Below are 21,127 nucleotides of genomic sequence, written 5' to 3' on the forward strand. Positions count from 1 at the left end.
AAATACCCATATTGTATAAAAACAAAATCCCATAAGACGGCTTATTCAAGGTAAAATGTTCAATTACAATTCTGTAGTTCAAGTTTTATATTTTCAACAATCTTCATTGAGAAAAGAAACTATTTTCCACAAGTTTAATTGAATAAATCACATTAATATTAATATTAGATTCTGACGCATTGCTGTTTATATATATATATATATATATATATATATATATATATATATATATATATATATATATATATAAAAGTATGTATTGTTTGCTTTTTAAGTTTAAATTTTAAAGTAAAATATTTTTAAAAATTTATTAAATTCTTCAAAGTATGTTCATTCTATACAAGATGTGTACCTTTAAAATTGTCTTGAAAAAAATATTTTAAACTAATATGAAAATTTTAATGATCTAAAGATATTTTTATCCATAGTTTTCAGACCCGGTTTAATGGCTGTCCCGATCTAAGACCCAGGTCAATATTCTTTTTCTTTTAAAATCAAAACGACGCTGTTTTAATTAAAAAAAATAAAAGTCAACGGGTTGTAACAGAGTTTTTGATCGAGTCTTGCCGGGTCAACCGGCCGGGTTAGCCGGGTCACGTTAGGTTTTTTTTTCTTCTATTTTTTTTTCAACCCGGATCAACTCCAGCACTGAATCAATCAGGTTCCGGATTAATCCACCAGGCAGGGCCGGATTTCAAGCCTATGCTTTTATCATAAACTTGTTTTTTCTTCATATTTATCAAGAGGAGATCATGAGGAGCTTTCAATCAATTTGTTTATATTTCATGTAAGAAGTTATTTAGCCCACCTCTCACATAGTTCGTAACGTTAATACGTGGCTGCCTTCCAATGAAGGAAAGATAAACCCTCCCTTGGTGCAAGCCTTAACTATGAGAATATAGGACCCGTCAACGTCTACGATTGTTATTATTATTATTATTTGAAGAGTCAACTAAGAAAATAAAATTATTTTTTTGGTTTATATATTGAATTTAACTAAATTTTTTTTATAAATATTATAAATATCTACAAATTGAGTTTATATTATTAATTTTTATTAGTTAAACTTAATTAGAACTAAAATTTATACTTAATAAATCAACCTAAACCTTATTATAAGCTATAAAAAGATAATTTATACTTAATACATCAATAGTGAAAAATTAAATTTATTATGATAAGGTATACAAATTAGGTTGAGTTGATTTAATTTTAAAAATCTCAATCTTCTATCCAATATATAATATATATTTTTTAGATTTTTTTAATTTATTATTATTTATAATATCTATATTATTTAATTTTAACAATTAAATCAAGTTAAATAATATAAATACCATTGAAATGGTCTTTTTAACGCCCCTAGTTTTGGCAGGGAGGGGGCAAGAAGTTTCATTACAGAAGCAAACGAGTAGATAATGTTTATTTTTTTGCCACTAGACTGTGTTTTAGAAAAATTTTAATTTTTAATTATTTTTTTATTTATATTTTTAGATTACTTCAATGCTCAGATGAGAACAGCAATGTCAAGTGGGAAAGTTCAATAAATTCTTTTGTATTTTCGTGCCTTGTAAAATGGGGGCCTAAAGTCCTCCCTCTGCCCTTGGCACGCCACCATGCAAGCGACTGACTTTTCAAAGTCTTCACTCTCTCTTAACAAAGTCTCGTGGCACTCTCTCCTCCCTTCTTTGTTTCTTTGTGTTCAGCTCTATCAAGCTTGCATTGCCTTGCTAGTTGCTAGATGATGCTGTTTGTAAGTCTGTAGAGTTGGGTTTTCTTTGCTTCAAGTTACAGCAGGTTTGTGTCTTTTTTGAACTTACTTTTTCTTTTTTGTCCACTTAGTTCTTAATTGGGTTTCGATAATTTAGCGTAAAAGTTACTATAGCCCTTTGCTGTTCTTGAATGACTCTGTATCAAAGTTGTTGATTTTGCTTCTTCAAAGTCAAATTTGGGTTTTCTTGTTCTTGTTATGAGCTGTTTATCAAAGCGGACCAATGTGTAAAGGTAGCTAATAAATTTCGAAATTGTTATGCTTTGCTTAGTAATGCCATGTTCAACTTGGTCTTTGAGTTCTAAGCTCACAACTCCTTAGTATTATGGGTAAGAATTAAAGACAGTCTGCTAGAAGTTCTTTTGGCTCATGATCTTTTTCCACAACATAGAATCAGCTATCTGTGTAAACTACTTGGTGAATCAGGATTTAAGGGGTAATTAGCTGCAGATTATCATTAGGATTGTCACTAGGTTGATTCTGGATTGATTGACTTAGTGAGAGTATAAAATTATGGCAATTATAATGAGATTAATATGGCTTGTTCAGAACTCTTTTGTGACAGAAATAAACACTGAATGGCTCGAGTGCTGAAAGCGTTCCCTAATGTTGCCCGGAAAGATGTTAACCATTCTAGGAACATTGCAGTGTAGAAATTAATATCTCAACTACGCAAGAAAATTTAAGTATTCTGAAGATAGGTTGCTTGTTGGTATAAATCATGAACTAAAGAAGTGCCAAGATTTACATTAAGAAATTGATTCAGTTGGCAGTTTTTGATACATCAAGTGCTAGTAGCTGGAACCACTGAAAATTGGTTAGTACTGTGCTGCTTAATTGTAACCTTTTGAGCTTGAATTCAGTGAGCTGAACTCTTCTTTCATTAAAGGTTATAAGCATGGGAACTAAGCTAAACTATAATTTTTCTGCTGTAATGTATTGGGCTTGAATGAGCTGTTTTTATGCTTTCATCAAATCATTACTAGCATTGGAGCAAGTGATGTTTCACCTGCATTTCTTATTTTTCTTCTCCCACATTTTGGGTACCTGTTCTTGTTAATCAAAATAGTTTAGTGTGATTCTTCATTGAATTTTTATTCTGTAACTACACACGCATTTATGTGTATTGAATATTGACTTCATTTTCTGTTCCTTGAGTAGGTCCTGTTAATAAGAAATGGCTAACCATGACAAAGATGATATTCCAATGCTGTCAGACACACATCCAAAGTCAGTGGATGAAAATGTGGATTCTCGATTTCGGCCATTTCTTTCCAGGACTCAAAGTGCATCAACTTCCATTCCTTTGGATTCCATGGAGTCCTATGGTTCTGAAACCAACCTTGTTGGCTTTACTGGTCCACTGCGTAGTGCAAGAAAAGCTCCACTGGTACAGATGAGTGGTCCATTATATATCAACCGTAACACTGAAAACGTGTTTCTGGCAAATCATGGTGTAACAGCTCGCAAAAAGGTGGAGCCCAAGCCAGAAAAATATCCATCTCTTAATGGAATGGATAAGAATGACTGGGATGACAGGTATACTGCTACAAATGCCCATTTAATGAGGTCTGGGCAACTAGGCATGTGCAATGATCCTTACTGCACAACATGCCCATCATATTACCATTCTAGAGCTTCGCAGCAAAGACATGCAAAAACTTCTAGTATATTTGATTCAAAGGTATGCTTTTGTTCTAATAGAAAAAACCTTATAGCTTCGGGAATTTCTGTCATTTTATCCTGGTTTTTTACAGCTGCTACTTGTTGCCCTCAATTATATGAACATGGTGAACCAGTTTCTATTTGGATTGAGGATTTAGACTTCAGATCTAAGTGCCTATTTTGTTACAAATATTTTTACTTGGTTACTTTGCTTGGATATTTCTATCATATATCCACTATTTTCCTCATCACTAGTTTGGTTTCATGATGACTATTGTTATCAACGTAGTCAGTATAGCTCATCATTTGATTTCCATCTCTTTATATCTCGGTTGAATTCGAGAATCAACATAACTGATTGCTCATTTTTTTAAGATTGGAACACCCTAGTAGCATTTTTCATGGACCTTACTACTGTAACAATGGGGGTACTGAAACATTTAATGAATCTTATTTCTGCACTTGCTGGCTTTATTTATAGAAGTGGAGTTTTTTGTGCATTTAAAAATTAGATTAATGGCTCAAATTGTCCTTCTATAATAAAGAAATTCTACAATCTATCCTTATTTCTCTAATTGAGCCAATTTTATTCTTGAATATATGTTATGTTTTTAACCTACCCTTTTGGCAAGTTTTTGAGGCAAAACCATTGGAATTAGTCACTTATCTGCACATGAAAGCCTTCCATTTGCCTAGCTTGTAAGGGCATTTTGGAAATAAAAAATAATCATAAGCAAAATTTTGATGGTTTGGACCAAAAATCTTGTCAGAAGGATATGTTAGTAACTTAAACATATATTCAAGAATAAAATTGGCTCAATTAGAGATATAAGGACAAATTGGAGAATTATCCTATTATATAAAGATAGAATGAGCCACTAACCCTTAAAAAAATCACTATGCTCATCCAATGTGACTGGCATTGTTTGATAATCTTGGTATAATATATAGCTTCTGATAAAAAAAGCACAAGTATTTTGTTCTTGAAAGTGATAAGTAGTTGCTTGGTGGGATAAGACATAAAAATCTTGAAATGGCTTCTTGTTTAATTGACATGCTCTCTAATGAAATCTTGCGAGTTCATGATGTGATGAATCTCACAAGACAAGGATGCTCTTGTTGGTGATGATAGAGTGGCAGTGGTGGAATGGGATTATGATAATCGTTTTGATGCTTTCATGAAGGACAAGGTGGTGGTAGTTTTGGCAGCTGTATGTAGGTGGTGGTAACAGAGGTTGTACAGATCTAGTGGGGGTATTGGTGTTTTTCCTTATGGTTGAAAAGTGTTATATGTCATAAGATATTGTGTCTTAGTTTCCTCCTATTTTGAGCCATCCAATTGAAAAAACAAATGTTGTATTGAAGAGTGTCATTAAGTTTGTATAGTTAGGGAGTACTACATGTGTATTTATTTGAGGGCAGGGGATTTTATGGGCCAGTTGCATATGCTCACTGGGTACTGGACTTCATAACTGTTAATGGATCTATCAATGATGATTCACTTGGGACAGTTTGTTGGTGAGGGAGTTGTGGCTTTGAGTTTTGCATTCTCTTTCTGGTATTAGGATCGGAATATTTTATCTTTATGCTCATCAAACGTTCATATGTTTGTGTTCTTCTGTTGTTATAGCCAACTATTATGGAACCATTTAAATTCTTCTTTTCTTTCGAATGCTCACTTTCATTAATCGCTTGCAAAACTTTCACTAGCAATCATTTAAACTCTTCCATGGCATAAATCATAAAAGGTTGGATATTTGATACTTGGTTGGTTTTGAGGACTATGACATGATGGTAGGGGAATTTTGTTGTTCAAGTTGGAGGAATTTGAAGGAAGAAGAAAAACAGCTGGTTCACTTTTAGGCTTATCAAAGTTCAAGATTTATTATATTTTTGAGGACCTACTATGATAATTGGTTAAGAGAATAGGTTCATTTTTTTTCTTTTTAAGATTTTGACAGCTTATATGCTTATGGTGAAGATGATGGCTTGATGCTTTGACAAAATTTGATAATTGGTTTTACTGTCTGAAGTTCCTAATTTATTAGTTTTTATTTAGGAAAGTGCCATTGTTAACTTGGTAAACTAGGCAAACCAATTTTTTCTTCAAGTTGGTTTGTAAGGGCTTCATAGAAGGGGTTGGTTGGCTTCAGACAAGATCAAGAAGCAGTGTTTGACTTTTTTCCTTGTGGGAGAAAGCATTGGTGACAAAAGTTGTGCACATTCTTTGCTCTCATTTATTCATAGTTACATGAGCTTAAATAAAAATATAATTAACAATATCTACCCGAAAAAATTACATTCCAACTGCCTGTGAATCGTGCATCGTTTCTAATTTTACAAGTAGGAAACAATATTCAGTACTCTGAGTGGCTTATATTCTCATTTTCAATATTACAGTGCATTGAACCACTACTAGATCATTGCTTTATTTATAATTTTTGTCTCCATTTCTTAGTTATTACCAATTATAATAATTTTATGGGCCTTCATGCAACTTTTTGCACTTCTTGCAGTTTCATAGTGTTCTCTATGGAGATGCTAAAGGTTGGGCAAGGAGATTCAATAATGCTATAAACTCATATATTCCTGGAGTTATGAATCCTCATGCGAAAGTTGTTCAGAAGTGGAACAAGTTTTTTGTCATTTCTTGCTTGGTGGCAATTTTTGTTGACCCCTTGTTTTTCATCTTGCTGTCGGTGAAACAGGTGTTGTTGATTTGTTTATATTTCCAGAATTTATAATTAGAGTTGCATTAAAATTGTGAAGTTCATAGATTGTGCATTTACATATAGCTCAGTAATCATGCTTTTAGTAACTTTTTTGCAGGTTTGTGCAATGTATTATGCAGAGATTTTTTTTTATTTCTTTTTTCCTGCAAGGATATGAGATTTTTCTTCACATACTATTGAGTTTTGCATTCAGACTCCTTGTTTTAGGGTTTTCGATTTAGTGTGTTCTAATCATGGATATTGTATTTCTGAGAGGTTCCATGATAAGATCTTTTGCTGTCTGTGATTTCACATGGATTATATAGAACTCCCAGATTCCTCGCATGACTGTTCAGGACGAACTCTCATAATAATGCTCAAAGCTGCCGTTATAGTTTATATACTTTGTCTCATTTTGGTTTCAATGCTTTGTTATTTAGCATTTTATATAATATTCTCCCTAGTTCATTACTTTGGATTGTATTGTTTTTGGATTTATGATTTTCTTTTTTGGGTGCAGGATGAAAAGTGCATAGTTATTGATTGGGGAATGACTAAAGCAGTTGTGTCTTTTAGGTGCTTGACTGATGCAATCTACTTACTGAACATATTTCTTCAGGTACACAACGCCTCTGAACATTAATTTTTGTTGGTTTCTTTCTTTCTTGATGTTGTTAGACCTGTCATCTCTATTATAACTAAAAGTTATCTCGCATTTAGAAGTACCTTAGAGGTTACTTATTGTAGGCTTCGTAGTAACTTCAGCCATACAATCAACCTCTGTAACACACCATATAACACAATTAAGGCTAAAAGGATCAGGTGGAATTTTAGAAGAACAGTTTCTTTCTATGATCACATAACCTTATATGACACGTGATATCAAAATTCAAAGGTGAACAGAACCTGTATTGGCATATCCAATGACAGAAGGAGAAAAAAACTCGTAATAAAAATGATGAGCTTGTATTTGTGTTCCTCTAATTAGTTCAGTATGATTGTCAAATTCCAGTGCCTTTGTCTTGAGCTATTATATGGAAACTGTTTTAAATAGGTAACTAATCCATTAATATTCTCTTCATTTATTTTCTGCAGTTTAGATTAGCTTATGTAGCTCCTGAATCTAGAGTGGTTGGTGCTGGAGAGTTAGTTGACCATCCAAAGAAAATTGCTATGCACTATCTCCGAGGATGTTTTTTTATTGACTTATTTGTTGTATTACCACTTCCACAGGTATGTTATTCATTCTTTGTCCGCATAACTTTCTTCTGGAATTAGTGTCGAGTCTGTTGTGAGAGGTGCTTAAAAGAAAAGGCTGTTAAGGCATTGTAACTATCCACCTTCAGAAATTTGCTTAAAAATCAACATGTTGCATCTATATTCTTATGTTTGAATAGTTAGTTATCTAATTATCAGTGCTCTGAAACTAGCTGAGGATGTGAAAATTAATTACTTTTCATTATGTATTTTGGATTCTGGCGAGCACAAGGATGTCACTGGGCCTTATGCCCAAGTTAGTTCAAGCAAGTCTGAGTCTGATTGCATGATATGTAGAGGATAAATAATGTCCACAGTTGAAAATCAAGTTTTGCAAGAACTTGAAAATGGTGGGCATAGATATGAATCAACAAAAGTGAAGTGTCAAGTGCTGCAGCCTCTAATATGTAATGAGCACTGCTACGATAGTGACTTTCCGAACACTCTCCTAATCTCGCAGTCATATATATGTATCTCAGGTTCCATAAATGGAGATATGTGCGTCTGTCTTGCCTATAATGAGATTTGGAGAGCATCTGGACAATCACTTTAGAAGTGAATATCCTTAGTGACACTCAATGTGCATTTACATCCCTGAAAAAAAAGCATAAATAAATATCTAACTCTCTTCAAAAGTTAAATCAGGATTAATAAAATAATGAATTTAACATGAATGGAAGGAAATATGATTGTGTGGAATGGCTCAAAAGGATCAATTTAGCCAAGCCCAACTAGTTTGGGGTCGAGGCTTGGTTGTTGTTGTTGTTGTAATGTGAATGGAAGGACATTACTTTGAAATGATGGTTTGCATTATTGATAAACTTCTAGTGGTGTGAGTAGAACTAGACAGACTTTAATGTGATTATTTAAGGAAAACATTCCTAGTTAACTGGCAATTAACAAGAAAAAAGTCAGCAAATTCATGTGAAGAGAGCATCTAAAGTTGACGCATCTCTATTAAAGCAACCCTTCTGCCCTTGAAGCAGTACACCATACAGAGGCCAAAAGTTATCCTGTCTTGCCTCAGTTGCTTTGAAATGTAAGGAATAGATCCTTAAAGTCTCTCCATTCCCTTTACCAAACAACAATAAGTATGAAATACCTCCAAAGAAACATACAATCCTTGTTTGGTGAGCCTTGGCTTTACAAGTACAGTTGACTAGAGTGACCAAAGTGACTAGCTGGAGTTAGGAGCTGGAGGTCAATGGAAGTATAAATCATCTGGAATTTCTTGTTGCATATACTGAAAAAGAAATAACTAGCAATTGCTTGTATAGGTATGCATGAAATTTACACTGTAATCTTCAGTATTTGGCTAGTTGTGTCTATTATAAATTTGTGATCTTTCTAGTATTTGATTAACGTGTCAAACATAAATTTAAACCTGCATCTGATACCATATTCTTGGTAATCACGTGCAGATCATTGTGTTAGCACTCCTACCAGAAGGATTGGATTCCTCCGGAGCAAACTATGCCAAGAATCTCTTACGGGCAGTTATTCTTGTCCAGTACATTCCAAGGTTGTTTAGGTTTATTCCTCTTCTCATTGGTCAGTCTCCAAATGGCTTCATATTTGAGACAGCTTCGGCAAACTTCTTTATAAATCTTTTCACCTTTGTGTTGTCTGGCCATATCATTGGGTCGTGTTGGTATCTCTTTGGGTTGCAGGTGAGTAGAAGTCATTATGTGCTTAAATATCCTGGTAGAGCTTTATTTCTTTCAACATTTTTCTTGTCATTTGAATAGCCAAAAACTATTATATACTCTGTTACTATCCCGATTTCATTGTTAGAGAAATATAGAGCTGAACTGTTAATGGTACATTTTTTTCCATTAGTTTCACCCTCTCCTATTCAAGAAATGAAGTCATAATTCAATTTAAAGTTCATAACCTCTGAAGCAAGGAAATATTGCATCATTCTGTTTTTGATTTGAATTATAATATAATGAAATCATAATTGTTTTCAACTAAAGTATATTAAACTAGTTTCAAAATCAAGACCTGATCATAATTCCTTCCAAGTTTCTCTTGCTACTGTTATTGCTCGGATTTCAAGTCTATTTTTTATAATGATTTTAAGACTTGTTCCATACATTTTATAGCATGTATCTCTACTCATCTGCATAAACCCCTCCCATGTATGCATGTTTCAATGTGTAATTCTTGTAGTGACTGAATTTCTTAAAACTCCTACATGGAAGATTTAGTTCTTGAGCAATATTTGTGCTCTTGAAGTCAATAAAACAAACTCCTATATATTTTTTGGTTTACTCATGACACTATATTTATCCTTTTATGTTATTCTGGCGTGGTTTGTATGTTGTCTTCTTATATTATCCTGGTATGGTTAGTTTGCTTTCTTTGACATCTTGTTTGCCTTCTTTTGGTTAATTAAGCGATTATCTACAACTAGTTTCATATTATAATAGTACTCAAAAGATTCTCATGATCTTTTAACAGAGGGTAAATCAATGTCTTCGTGATGCCTGCCATTATACTAGTTATCAACATGAATGCAAGAAGTTTATAGATTGTGGTGGTCGACACGAGACTTTTAAACAACAGGCGTCAAGTTCAAACTGGACCAACTGGAAAAACAATTCTAATGCCAGTGCTTGTTTTACTCCGGATGTTTTTTCTTATGGAATCTATGCCCAGGCAGTCAATCTCACTGGGAAAAATACCATCACCAGATACACATATTCATTATTTTGGGGATTCCAGGTATGTGATCAATGATATCTTATGGACACCATTCTTACCTTATCCTCTATCTATTATGAATTGATTGGAAATTTTCTCTAGAGTAAGGAATATGAAACTTGCCATTTAAAGGTGTGCAAACTTGCCACTTGAAGGTGTGTTTGTCAAAGAGGGTTTTGGTCTCAATCTTTCTTTGTGAGAGTTGCTTTTTTATATAGAAACTGTCACACATTATAAGGCTGAAAATCAGCCATTCAAACCATACAAATCATGGAAAGTCCATTGCCATAAAAGAATTTAATATGTCCAAAGTTGGAGATTGAATCTCCCACTGCCATCCGCGGAACCATGTTGCTTAAGGAGATTCTTAGCTAAATCATAAAGCGTGTGGATGTACACATCAATCATGTTGGCATGTCACTGTACTTGGATTTTGAGCATGCTGAATATGGCTTTCATGAAATAATATGTCCTTATTTTAATTTGGAGGAGAGTTTTCTTAAACCAAAGGTACAGATGTGCCGTTGGCTACAACAAGTAATGTGAAAAGTGTTGGTCAATTGAATGGTTATAAAAAATTCTTTATGGATACAGAATTTCTTAGTTCTATGTTGTAGAATGACATCTCTTTTTTTATTTGGCAAGTGTTGCCTAAGTTACAATACAGTCCATTTTAATCCTGCTTATCCTGAAGCCCTTGATTTCTTAGGGTACTTCTTCATAACTCGAATATTTTATGCCACATACCTCCTTGATCTTAAAAAGAAGTCACTGTATTTCTTTTTCCAATCATTATAGTTGTGTCAATATTGGTGCTAACTATAATACTCTCTATATTTCTTGTTGACATATATATATATATATATATATATATATATATATATATATATATATATATATAATTGTTTTTATTTTACTTTGTGAAGCAAATCAGTACTCTAGCTGGAAACCAAACACCAAGCTATTTTATTTGGGAAATCCTCTTTACCATGGCAATAATTGGAATTGGCCTCTTGCTCTTTGCTTTTCTCATAGGAAATATGCAAAATTTTCTTCAGGCTCTCGGTAGAAGGTATAATTTATTGTTAAAATTTTCTTCTTAAATATCATGCAAAAGCCCTTGGTTGGGATTTTTTTTTTTTTTGGTTAAATGTTTGTTGGTGAAATCAATATTCTTGTTAATCTGTTTCAATAGAGTTCTTATTTGAAAGCATGGATGATTTGGGTTAGAATGAGTATATTAAATGGTGCTTCTAGCGAGGAAGAAATTTATAGCCTGTGCTTGGGTATGTTGTGATTATCCTGAGTTTAGATTCAAAGATATTTTTCATTACACTACTTAAAACTCTTTCATGGGTTTTAGATGCATCTTATACAACTTTTTTTCCTAAGAAAAAAAAAAGAGTAACTTGAGGTAGTGTGATTAACTGATGCCAAAGTAACTCCACCAAGCTTCAACTCCGACTCTTCGTAAAGAAAGCATTTGATGCAAAGTTCATTATTTTAACAAGAGACTTTGAATAATATAAGCTATCAACAAAAATGAAATTCTGTTTAGATAATCTTGAGAGTGCACGGTATGGTTCCTGCTAAAATTTTCATCACTTATGTGACTAGCTCGTGTCATCAATGAGAGAATCCTATTTTGATGTAGAATTGAAATTTCAAGATTCGTAGTTTCCAATAGTATGGTTTTTTATCCATGATATACGCATTGAAACTTGAAGTGATGTCATCACCTTTATTATCATTTTGACAACAATGTGTCAAATAAATATAATCCAATCTGGGTAATTAGATCTATTTGTAGATTATTTATATCTATATGTGTCTTAACTACACTCAATGGCGGAGGCAGGGGGCCCTGCAAGGAAATGTTTTTCCCAGCCCCTCCCTTGTAAATATTTATAGGAAAAGAGCTACAAAGGAAGTTCTAATTAGAGCATGAACTGCAGGAAAAAACAACTAGTAGGCCACTGGCAACCAAAGACATATTTACACAACAATGTTACCCGGGAATTTCCCCTAAAAAGAAATGTTTTTAATTTGGCCCCCCCTAATTTTTTTTTCTTGCTCCACCCCTGCCTACACTGCTTCTGAATTTTTCTTATGGTCACCTCATTAGATATTATAATAGTTATCATAAGTCAAGTTGTAGATGGAGGAAAAATGGATAGAATTGCTGCACATTTGGACACATTTATAGTACATATTGTTGTTCATGTCTGATGCCATAAAAGTCAACTTTGATATGTTGATTAATCTCTATAGTTTCAATGAAAAACTTATTCTTAAGTACTTATAGTTCTTTGTGATGTTTTATCTTAATCTAGTTGGCTACTCTTTTTATATCACTTCACATCACATCAAGTTCAGTTGTTCAATCGATTAAAGAATAGGCTTACACCAATTGGATACTAATCATAGTTAATCTTGATGAATGTGAGTTCAATATTTTAATTTAAATCTCCAAAAATGGAAGTGATGTGAGAAATGAGATCAAAGTCTATTACGATTGCATCTTGAGAAGAAAACGTTGTAAACCTGTGTCACTTTTGATAAGGTGCCATTATGATGCAATTCGTGTTAACCAATTAGTTTTCTATTCCTAATTTGTTATTTGCATGTAGACTAGAATGTCATTTGTTTTCCTAATCATTACTTAACAACTATTTATTGTTCTCCCTTCTAGGAGGTCAGAAATGTCACTAAGGCGACGTGATGTTGATCAGTGGATGAGACATCGGCGCTTGCCGGTCGAACTAAGAAGGTGTGCCATTAATTTTAATTTCTCATCTCTCTCTATATATCTTTCTTTCTTTGTTTGTTTTTTCTGGTAATCCTCTCTCTCTCTATCACATTCATACTCACTTTTATCATATATTTCTGACTTGAAGGATTACTGTTGAAATTTAATGTAATTGCATACAATTTCAAGGCAAAGTGCACAATGAGTGAAACCCTGTCATTGAAGTCTTTTATATAGTGCAACCAAACTCGATTCAAAACCCTTGTTTATGTCCTGGCAAATATTCTTTCAGTATGACTTGCATATTGCTATCCCTTTTTATTGTTTCTATGCATTTCCATCTATAATATTTTCTTCCTCTTTGTGATGCACTTGTAATGATTTACTTCTATGTGTGGTTTTCTTCTTCGGCATATGTTTCATGGATCTAATAACTGCTGAAAATGCATGTAGGAGAGTGATAGAAGCTGAACGGTATCATTGGGCAGCTACTAGAGGGGTAAATGAAGAAATGCTTTTGGAGAATTTGCCTGAGGACCTCCAGAGGGATATAAGAAGACACCTCTTCGAATTTGTCAAGAAAGTAAGATACAAAATATCTGGGTCTAATAAAATTGCTTTGCTACATATTGCATGCCCATTGATCACTTCAGATCCTTGGGGCTTGTAACTCCCCAATTTAATTTGACTGTGAGGTAGCGTTCAAACTCCATAGCTCATTCCAATCAAAGAGCAATACCATAGATTTTCATATTTAAAATAATCATGAATTTTCAATAAATTTACTATGTATTTACCTGCCAACATTTTGTAGGTATGGATTTTTCACCTGATGGATGAACATGTCTTGGATGCGGTTTGTGAGAAATTAAAACAGAAAATATACATCAAGGGAAGTGCAATTTTTTATGTTGGTGGTCTGGTTGAGAAGATGGTTTTTATTGTGCGTGGAAAAGTGGAAAGCATCGGACATGATGGGACGGTGGTAGCCTTATCTGAAGGGAATGTTTGTGGTGAGGAACTTCTCACATGGTTTCTTGAGCATAGTTCAGTGTCCAAAGGTATATTATTATTCTTAAAAAAATATTGATTCTTATTTCACTTCATTACTGACTGGTTTAAGTTACCCGCTAGCTAAACTTCCAATGGCTTCTGTCACACCATAAGAGCATGAACATGGTTTGTTTTGCTTCCTGGTGCAGATGGAAGGAAAATCAAGATTTCTGGACAGCGTTTGATTAGCAGCAGGACAGTAAGATGCTTAACAAATGTAGAAGCATTTTCACTCAGTGCCGCAGACCTTGAACAAGTCACCAGCCTTTTTGCAAGAAACCTGCGGAATCCGCTCGTCCAAGGAGCCATAAGGTTATTCCGATGCCAATTCATATCTTTTTGCATATGCTTTAATAAGTGTAGCAGTTTGACTTTGCTATGCTGTAAAACAATGCATGTCAATTATATTGCAAGCTTTTCATCTTTTCCCTTGAGAAATACCTACTATGAAAAAAAAAATCGAATAACATTAAAATTTCATATCATATAATTTCATTTCAACAACACATTTACAACAAAAAAAAATGAGAATAATATTTTTAATAATAACAAGATACAACTTTTTTTTTGTGCATTCCAGTATCATTGTTATGGATCTAGGATCTAAATCATAACCTTGGATATATTACTCAGGAGATTGTGGACATGAGTCATAAACTTCTGGGTATAGAGGGATTAATAACAAAAAATGGGGTGAAAATGATAGTTGAATATGAGCTTAAAAGAAGTCACAGGGATCAACAGAATAGAAAATGGGATAACCTTGTCCGAGCACCACTTTTAGAAGGAGAAATTAACATCTTTTAAGGCTTATGCATGCACAAAAGGGATTGAAGGATGGTATCATCTTTCTTTTTTTGGCGTATGTAGATGAACTTATCTTAGAGATGCCTTATGAAGAATTTATTCAAGAAGATTTCATGGGTATATGGGAAGCAATGACAATAGTTATGGGTATGCATTGGGGCCATAGAATTCGAAACAGGAATTTTAGAAGGGATGCTATTTTAGAGTTTGATCTGGTCGATTATTTTGGTTTTGTAAACACATTCTTTAGTGAGAGGGTATCTAATTTAAAAATATTTGAAAGTGAATGAAAATAAACCCTTCCCTCTCAAGAAGAGTCTGTTAAGCCGCATAAAAAAATCCATGAAGTTAAAACAAGTAAAGTGCTTATGTTAGTGGCTTCAAGTTTCAGCGAAGGTGTTATTGGTCATGGTTTTACAATCACAGGCCTTGAAGGTGTCTTCACACTAGGATTGTAAAGTTAATTGTCAGAATAACTTACCAGTCATAGTTCTAAAGTTCCACCTGCCGTTGTGAATTAGAGTCTTGATGCAAGGATTCTAAAGTTACCTGTCAGAAAAACTTTGGTCTTCTTTATGGTAGCCAATACTACATGCTTCATACAAGGATTATAGGGTAAAGCCAATTCTAGTTAGGCAACTTGTGGTGGTGGCTTTTAACTTCCAATGAAGTTGTGATTTGAGGATAAATATAGTGCTGAACATGCTGCATAGACAGTGACAAGTCTTACTATACATATGTGATGGACTTTGCTGTATGTTAATTCTGAAGGTTGAGTTCTTTAGTGTACATTTAGCATGACTTGTGCATGTCATTTGAGTTATTATCAAAGATTTGCTTCGAGTAAAATATTGAATAGATATGATTTTGCTTCTGAGTTAAAAGTCAAGGGGATACATGGTACATTAAATCAATGTTTGCAAAATGCACTCTTAAAACAGCAAGCTCTTTCACTTGACTTTGTTTTGCCTTCTGACAGGTATCAATCTCCCTACTGGAGAGCCCTTGCTGCTACCCGCATTCAAGTTGCTTGGAGATATCGGCAGAAGCGTCTAAAGCATAGCAAGACCACTCAATCAAATCATTTCGCCCCTCACTCAAATCATTCTTCGTTCTCAAGGATTTAGATCTTTGTATTTTGTAATGTAAGAGTTGGGAAATCTTCGGAATGCATGGCAACGTAGGAAGTTTCCATGTAAATTGAGGTCAACATAAAAATTAGGAAACCATTGTCAATGTACGAGTTCGTATTAACCATATGAAGAAAATGGTTATTTTTTGTACAAAGATGTTTTTGTGTTCAACCTTTGAAGTTAACATTCCTAGGTAGTTGGGTTTTTTTAGTTTATGCAATAAGCGATTACGTTTTAAAATTCAATGTCTAAGAATAAAGTTTTTTAAAACTTTTTGGATAGTGAATAATTATATGCTCATATTAATATTTATTTTTTAAAAAAATTTAGTATGTAAATAATTGGTGGGAGAAAGCATAACACTTGTAATATATATATATATATTGTGGGGTTTATGGATTCGTAAATGATAAAGTCAATAATTTTTAAGTAAGATATTATAATAAATCAGAGAATAAACTTTAAATTTTAAAAATAAGTGTTCATTATTGTTTAAGTATGATAAATGCTTTGGAATTTAAAAGTATTAATACTTAGAGAATAAAAATTATGAATCTTTTACTAAGGTAGTTTAGGGAGTATTTATAGCACTTGAATAATGTTATTTTGCCGGAGTGGAGGTGTTGAATATTTATTTTCTTTTAATAACATTAATGAGGAGTTAATATTTTTTACAGAACATTAAATGAGGGTCAAATATTCAACCAAATATTCTTACACACTATCAGTGAATCCTTATACAATACTAATGTATTGGAATTGCTTTGCATTTGTCATTGTTGACATGAAGAGGGAAAGCATACAAGGCTTCTGCTAAACCCAAACTTGCTTGGAGAACTTTATATTTTGATATATAATTGATGGCTAAAAATTCAAATGGAAATCATATTAAAAAAAACTTGTCTATAAAAAGGGGCTCATTCGTAAGCACCACCATAACACCACTTTCTTTAGAATTTAAAGATCCATTGACATATAATTTTCAATATAGGATCAATTGTATGGATTTTAGTGGGATTTAAGCTTCACCTGAAAGTATAATCTGCTCAGCCATTGGTATAGGTTTTTCTTAAATATTTTACTCAAAAGAACATTCAGCTATGAAGTCTATTAAGACTTGCCCCTTAATAGTTGGTCTTGGGTGGTACAAGTATCCATATTCTCCTAACTCAGTTGCCCACATCAATAGCCATCCAGACATGTCTGGCTTGTAAAGTATCTATTGCAGAGGCTAGTTTGTCAATACTATAACTTGGTGAGGTCACTAGAGCGAAGATCATTTTATCTATTTTTAAGTACCTTGTCTACATATTTTAGAGAGCTCAACTAAAATAATATATTGGGCATTGTACACCCTTTTCTTTTCTGACCAACACCGTACTAACTACTAGATCAGAAACTCAAAAGTAGAGGAACCAACTTTTATTTTCTCGTGATTGTGAAATCTTAGGAGAGGAAAGATGCTTTGAGCTCTTAAAAACCTTTTTAACATTCTAATGTTCACTCAAAGTCTATGATATTCTTTAAAGTCTTGAAGAATGACAAACTACGTTCCCTAGCCTAGATATGAATATGTTAAGGGCGACTAGTCTTATAGTAATACGTTGGACCTTATTGATCTCTCGATAGGGAGTCATATCTAATATCGCCTAAATCTTGTTAGGTTTGGGTTCTTTCCCCTTGCTATTGACTAGGAAACCCAAATATTTACCTCCTCTAATGGCGAACACACACTTGAAAGGATTCAATTTCATCTGACATCTATCCAAAATAGAAAAGACTTCTTCTAGGTCCTTGAGATATTGTTCAAAAGTCATGTTCTTCACCAACATATCATCCATATATCCTTTCATAATCCTCCCAATATGGTGCTCGAACACTATTGACTATATATTGATAAGTAGCCCTTGTATTTTTCAAGTCAAAAGGCATTACCTTATAGCAAAAGGTTCCTCATTATCTACTAAATGTACAAGAATTTGAGGATATCCTGAATTAGCATCCAAGGAACTTAAGAACCTATAGTCTGTTGTAGAGTCCACCAATCTGTCAATCTTAAGGTGATAAAAACTATCATTTGGACATGCCTTGTTGATGTCGATGAAATCTACACACATCTTTCATTTTTCAGTGCTCTTTTTCACCATGACCACTGTTATAACCCAAATTTTGACCTCGTGTGTTTCTATAAATATTTAAAAAATACAAAAAAAATATGTTCTTGATGTATTTGCATCAATTTCAGCATTTTCAACGTCTTTTAAAAAGATTTCAATTTTTTTTAACGTATTCAGCTTTTAATGCGCCATTTTCAAAATTATTGATTTTTTCCTATAGAGTTGACATTGCATTTTTTTTTAAAAAAATCAAAATACAAAAAGATAAGAAAAATAAAAAAAATGGATAAAGGGATTAAAATGCAAAGGTAGAAAATAAGGGACTGAAGTTTTTTTGGAACCAGGAATTGAAAAGGAAAAAGACAAATCATTTTGCCTATAAATAAGTGGTTATCTCACGCAAGGAAAGGGTGGGGGAGACAAGAAAAAAACAAATAAAAAAAACCAAAAAATATTTTCCCACATTTTTCTCTCCAAATCTCTCATACATAAAACCCTAGCCGCTATAAAAAAAACTGCCACCCGTCTCCAACCTCTCCCATCTTCTACTAATTACTTTCCCTCCTCGCGATCTTTCTCCTATCCACCAACCAACACCAGAAAAACCAACAAACACCCCATCATTACCAGCAACCTCCAACCTCCAACCGAGAGACCACAAAAATCCTAAACCTATTTTTGAATCCTTGTCGCTAGCCATTCAAAGGAGAGAACAAAAATAGACCCCTTTTCTTCTTCCTCATTGTCACTTACACATTAAAACCCCATATTCACTAATATCTCCTAAACAACATCATGATAGTCGGCCATCGCGCTGGTCACGAAAGCACCACCAAGACAAACAACCTTTTTTGTCATTTTCTATCAACAACAGCTCCCATCTTGGCAAAGAGAAATAGCCCATGTTTTAGCCACACACAGACACCATCAGTGCTAAGGCTACCTAGCAACCTTTCATGGATCCACCAAACACCACCACACAGTTCATGGTCTCTTTTCTCTCCAAGCATTATGAGAAGCTATGGTAACAACTATACAATCCTTTTTTTGTCTTAGCCAGCGATAGCAACATCAGGAAAGTAACCTCGCCACGCTAACCTCCTTCTCTTTACTAATTGCTCCTCTCGATCACAACCAACTAAAGAAGAATTAAAAGCAAGAGGAAGAAAGAATCAGATCTAAAAAAAATAGGAGAAATGAAAGTAAAGGAAAATGTTTGTGTGTTTTTCTTTGTTTTGCTAGTGATGGTGTATGATGCCGCCAATATAGACATGAAAAGGAAAAGGAGATCTACCTAATCCACCTATTTTTCACTGCACCAATGATGGTGCGTGGGTTCACGTGCCACCAGTGATGTATATGCATAAGACCCACATGCCAACACTGTTACTGCAATTCCAGAGGTTTCCCATATTATTTCATGAATTTTAGGATATTCATTTTGCGGGTGTTTTATGTGTTTCATTTTTAAATTTTGAGTTTGTATTGTTTGTCAACATGTAATTATGGGGTGTATGAGTAAAATATAGTAAAAAGGGAGAATGTGTGTTTGTTGCATTTTCTTTTTATTATTTTATTTTGTGTTAGATGAATGATAAAAAGAAAGAAAAAGATTAAAAAAAATTAATTAACCCAAATGTTTTAATTGCATACGACCAAATGTTTTTTTTTAAATCATGCATACTTTCAAAAAAAATGCATTTGTATCAAGCTTTTAAAATATATGGATATCATTGTCGCACCCTCGCGGCAGAGCGCTGCGTCACGGCGACCCTCGATTGATTTCGGGGTTTTTATTTTGTTTTGTGTAAAGGAGTCGCCACCTAGTATTTTGGTCACTAAGAACCCTAACTGGTCTTTCAGAGATTCTAAGACAAGGGACTGGTTACGTAAAGGGAAGGTATTAACACCCCTAGTACGCCCTACCTAAGGTAAGCTGTTTGGTGTTTGGTTTGCTTTGTAATTGCTATGGTGTTGATGTTTTCTAATCCCATCAGTTTTCCTAGGTTTGATTCAAACTAAATTTATTAAGATAGAAATCCAAGGAGATTCCATGTGCTTTAAAAACTTATTTTTTCCTTAGTATTTCAAGAGTTTGCGACTTGCAAATCGCAAGGAGGAGGGACAAAAATTTAGAAATCTAGGGCGCTTTAAAAGCCTATTTTTGCCTTAGTGTTTTATACTCTCACGGCTCATAAACTATAGAGTAAAAATAATTGAAATGTCCTCGATTATAATCAAGGCTTCTTTCAAGGATTTGTGAGGACTTATTATCCCTAGAAAATTATTTTGAATATTTATTATTTAGGGTTTCTTTATCCAAATATTAACAGTGAATAATAATAAGTTATTCCCATTAAATATTTTGAATATTCATCCATTTAGGATTTCTTTATCCAAACATTAACGGTGAATAATAGATGAATTCCCCCCAAAATAAGATTTTTTATTTTTTGGAATATTGGCTAATACCCTTTGGAGTTTTACAAACATGTTGTAAAATCCAGAAATGCAAGAAAAATAATTTTTGTTGTGTTTAAGAAATCCATGCGAAAACACATTTTCGAAACTTCCAATATTTTTTGTATAAAAAAGAGCGTTCAAAACATGTTAGGGTATTGACCATATGCAACACACAAGAAAATAGTTTTTTGATATATATTTATATTTGTCACATTGCGTCGAAAACCAGGTATTCTAAATACGAGATTTCTATTTTTACAATACAAAAAAAACACACACAAAAATAAATACACATGCCTTGCCTAGTTACTGTTCAAGTGAATTAAATTTCACTTGAACAGTAACAAATGCAACTAAGAATGCATGCAAAAGCTGGGAATAAAAGACAGCTTACTTGGTCTGTTAGTGATGCCCTTTTTTCAGTCCTCCGTTGTCTAAGTTCGTCTGGCGTTCTCCTGTGTTGCTTGCCTCTTTCTCCTTTCTTCTCCCTGTGTTCTTCTTTTTTTTTTCCCTTCTTCTCTGTTCTGCTTTCCTTTTCTTGAAAGCTGGCGCTGAGACGGACGAAGACGACAGGTGCTGAAGCTTCTGCGCTCAGCCAATGGTTGCTGCTTCTAGGGACAACAAAAGCAATGGCTACGCCAGTTTTGGTCTTTATTCGTTTTCTCCTTCTACTGATGCTTTCTCTCAAGATGACA

The 21,127-nt window shown here is 33.7% G+C and overlaps 1 protein-coding gene across 2 annotated transcripts; it reads left to right on the forward strand.

Annotated features, from left to right (window-relative positions):
* Positions 1 to 1,439: 1,439 nt before the first annotated feature.
* On the forward strand, positions 1,440 to 16,006 carry LOC133675827 (probable cyclic nucleotide-gated ion channel 20, chloroplastic). Of its 2 annotated transcripts, XM_062097324.1 has the most exons (13): positions 1,497 to 1,797; positions 2,933 to 3,455; positions 5,953 to 6,144; positions 6,668 to 6,766; positions 7,243 to 7,380; positions 8,826 to 9,074; positions 9,868 to 10,131; positions 11,037 to 11,182; positions 12,803 to 12,880; positions 13,313 to 13,442; positions 13,674 to 13,920; positions 14,062 to 14,224; positions 15,699 to 16,006. In XM_062097324.1, exons 2-13 carry the CDS (start codon positions 2,949 to 2,951, stop codon positions 15,844 to 15,846), a joined length of 2,361 nt encoding a protein of 786 aa, XP_061953308.1. In that variant the 5' UTR covers positions 1,497 to 1,797; positions 2,933 to 2,948; the 3' UTR covers positions 15,847 to 16,006. The 2 variants fall into 2 exon arrangements, with proteins under 2 accessions (XP_061953309.1, XP_061953308.1); XM_062097325.1 differs by lacking the exons at positions 14,062 to 14,224; positions 15,699 to 16,006 and having other exon boundaries at positions 1,440 to 1,797; positions 13,313 to 13,554; positions 13,674 to 13,814.
* The last annotated feature ends 5,121 nt before the right edge of the window (positions 16,007 to 21,127 follow it).

This window comes from Populus nigra, chromosome 16 (assembly GCF_951802175.1).
Source record: "Populus nigra chromosome 16, ddPopNigr1.1, whole genome shotgun sequence".
NCBI lineage: Eukaryota > Viridiplantae > Streptophyta > Magnoliopsida > Malpighiales > Salicaceae > Populus > Populus nigra.

What these genes read in the sequence shown, in the direction of transcription:
- LOC133675827 (XM_062097324.1), top strand. Translation starts at nt 2,949, where the DNA reads ATGGCTAACCATGACAAAGATGATATTCCAATGCTGTCAGACACACAT. An exon ending in TACTGAACATATTTCTTCAG is followed by an intron (nt 6,767 to 7,242) that starts GTACACAACGCC and finishes TATTTTCTGCAG; the next exon opens with TTTAGATTAGCTTATGTAGC. An exon ending in CTTCAGGCTCTCGGTAGAAG is followed by an intron (nt 11,183 to 12,802) that starts GTATAATTTATT and finishes TCTCCCTTCTAG; the next exon opens with GAGGTCAGAAATGTCACTAA.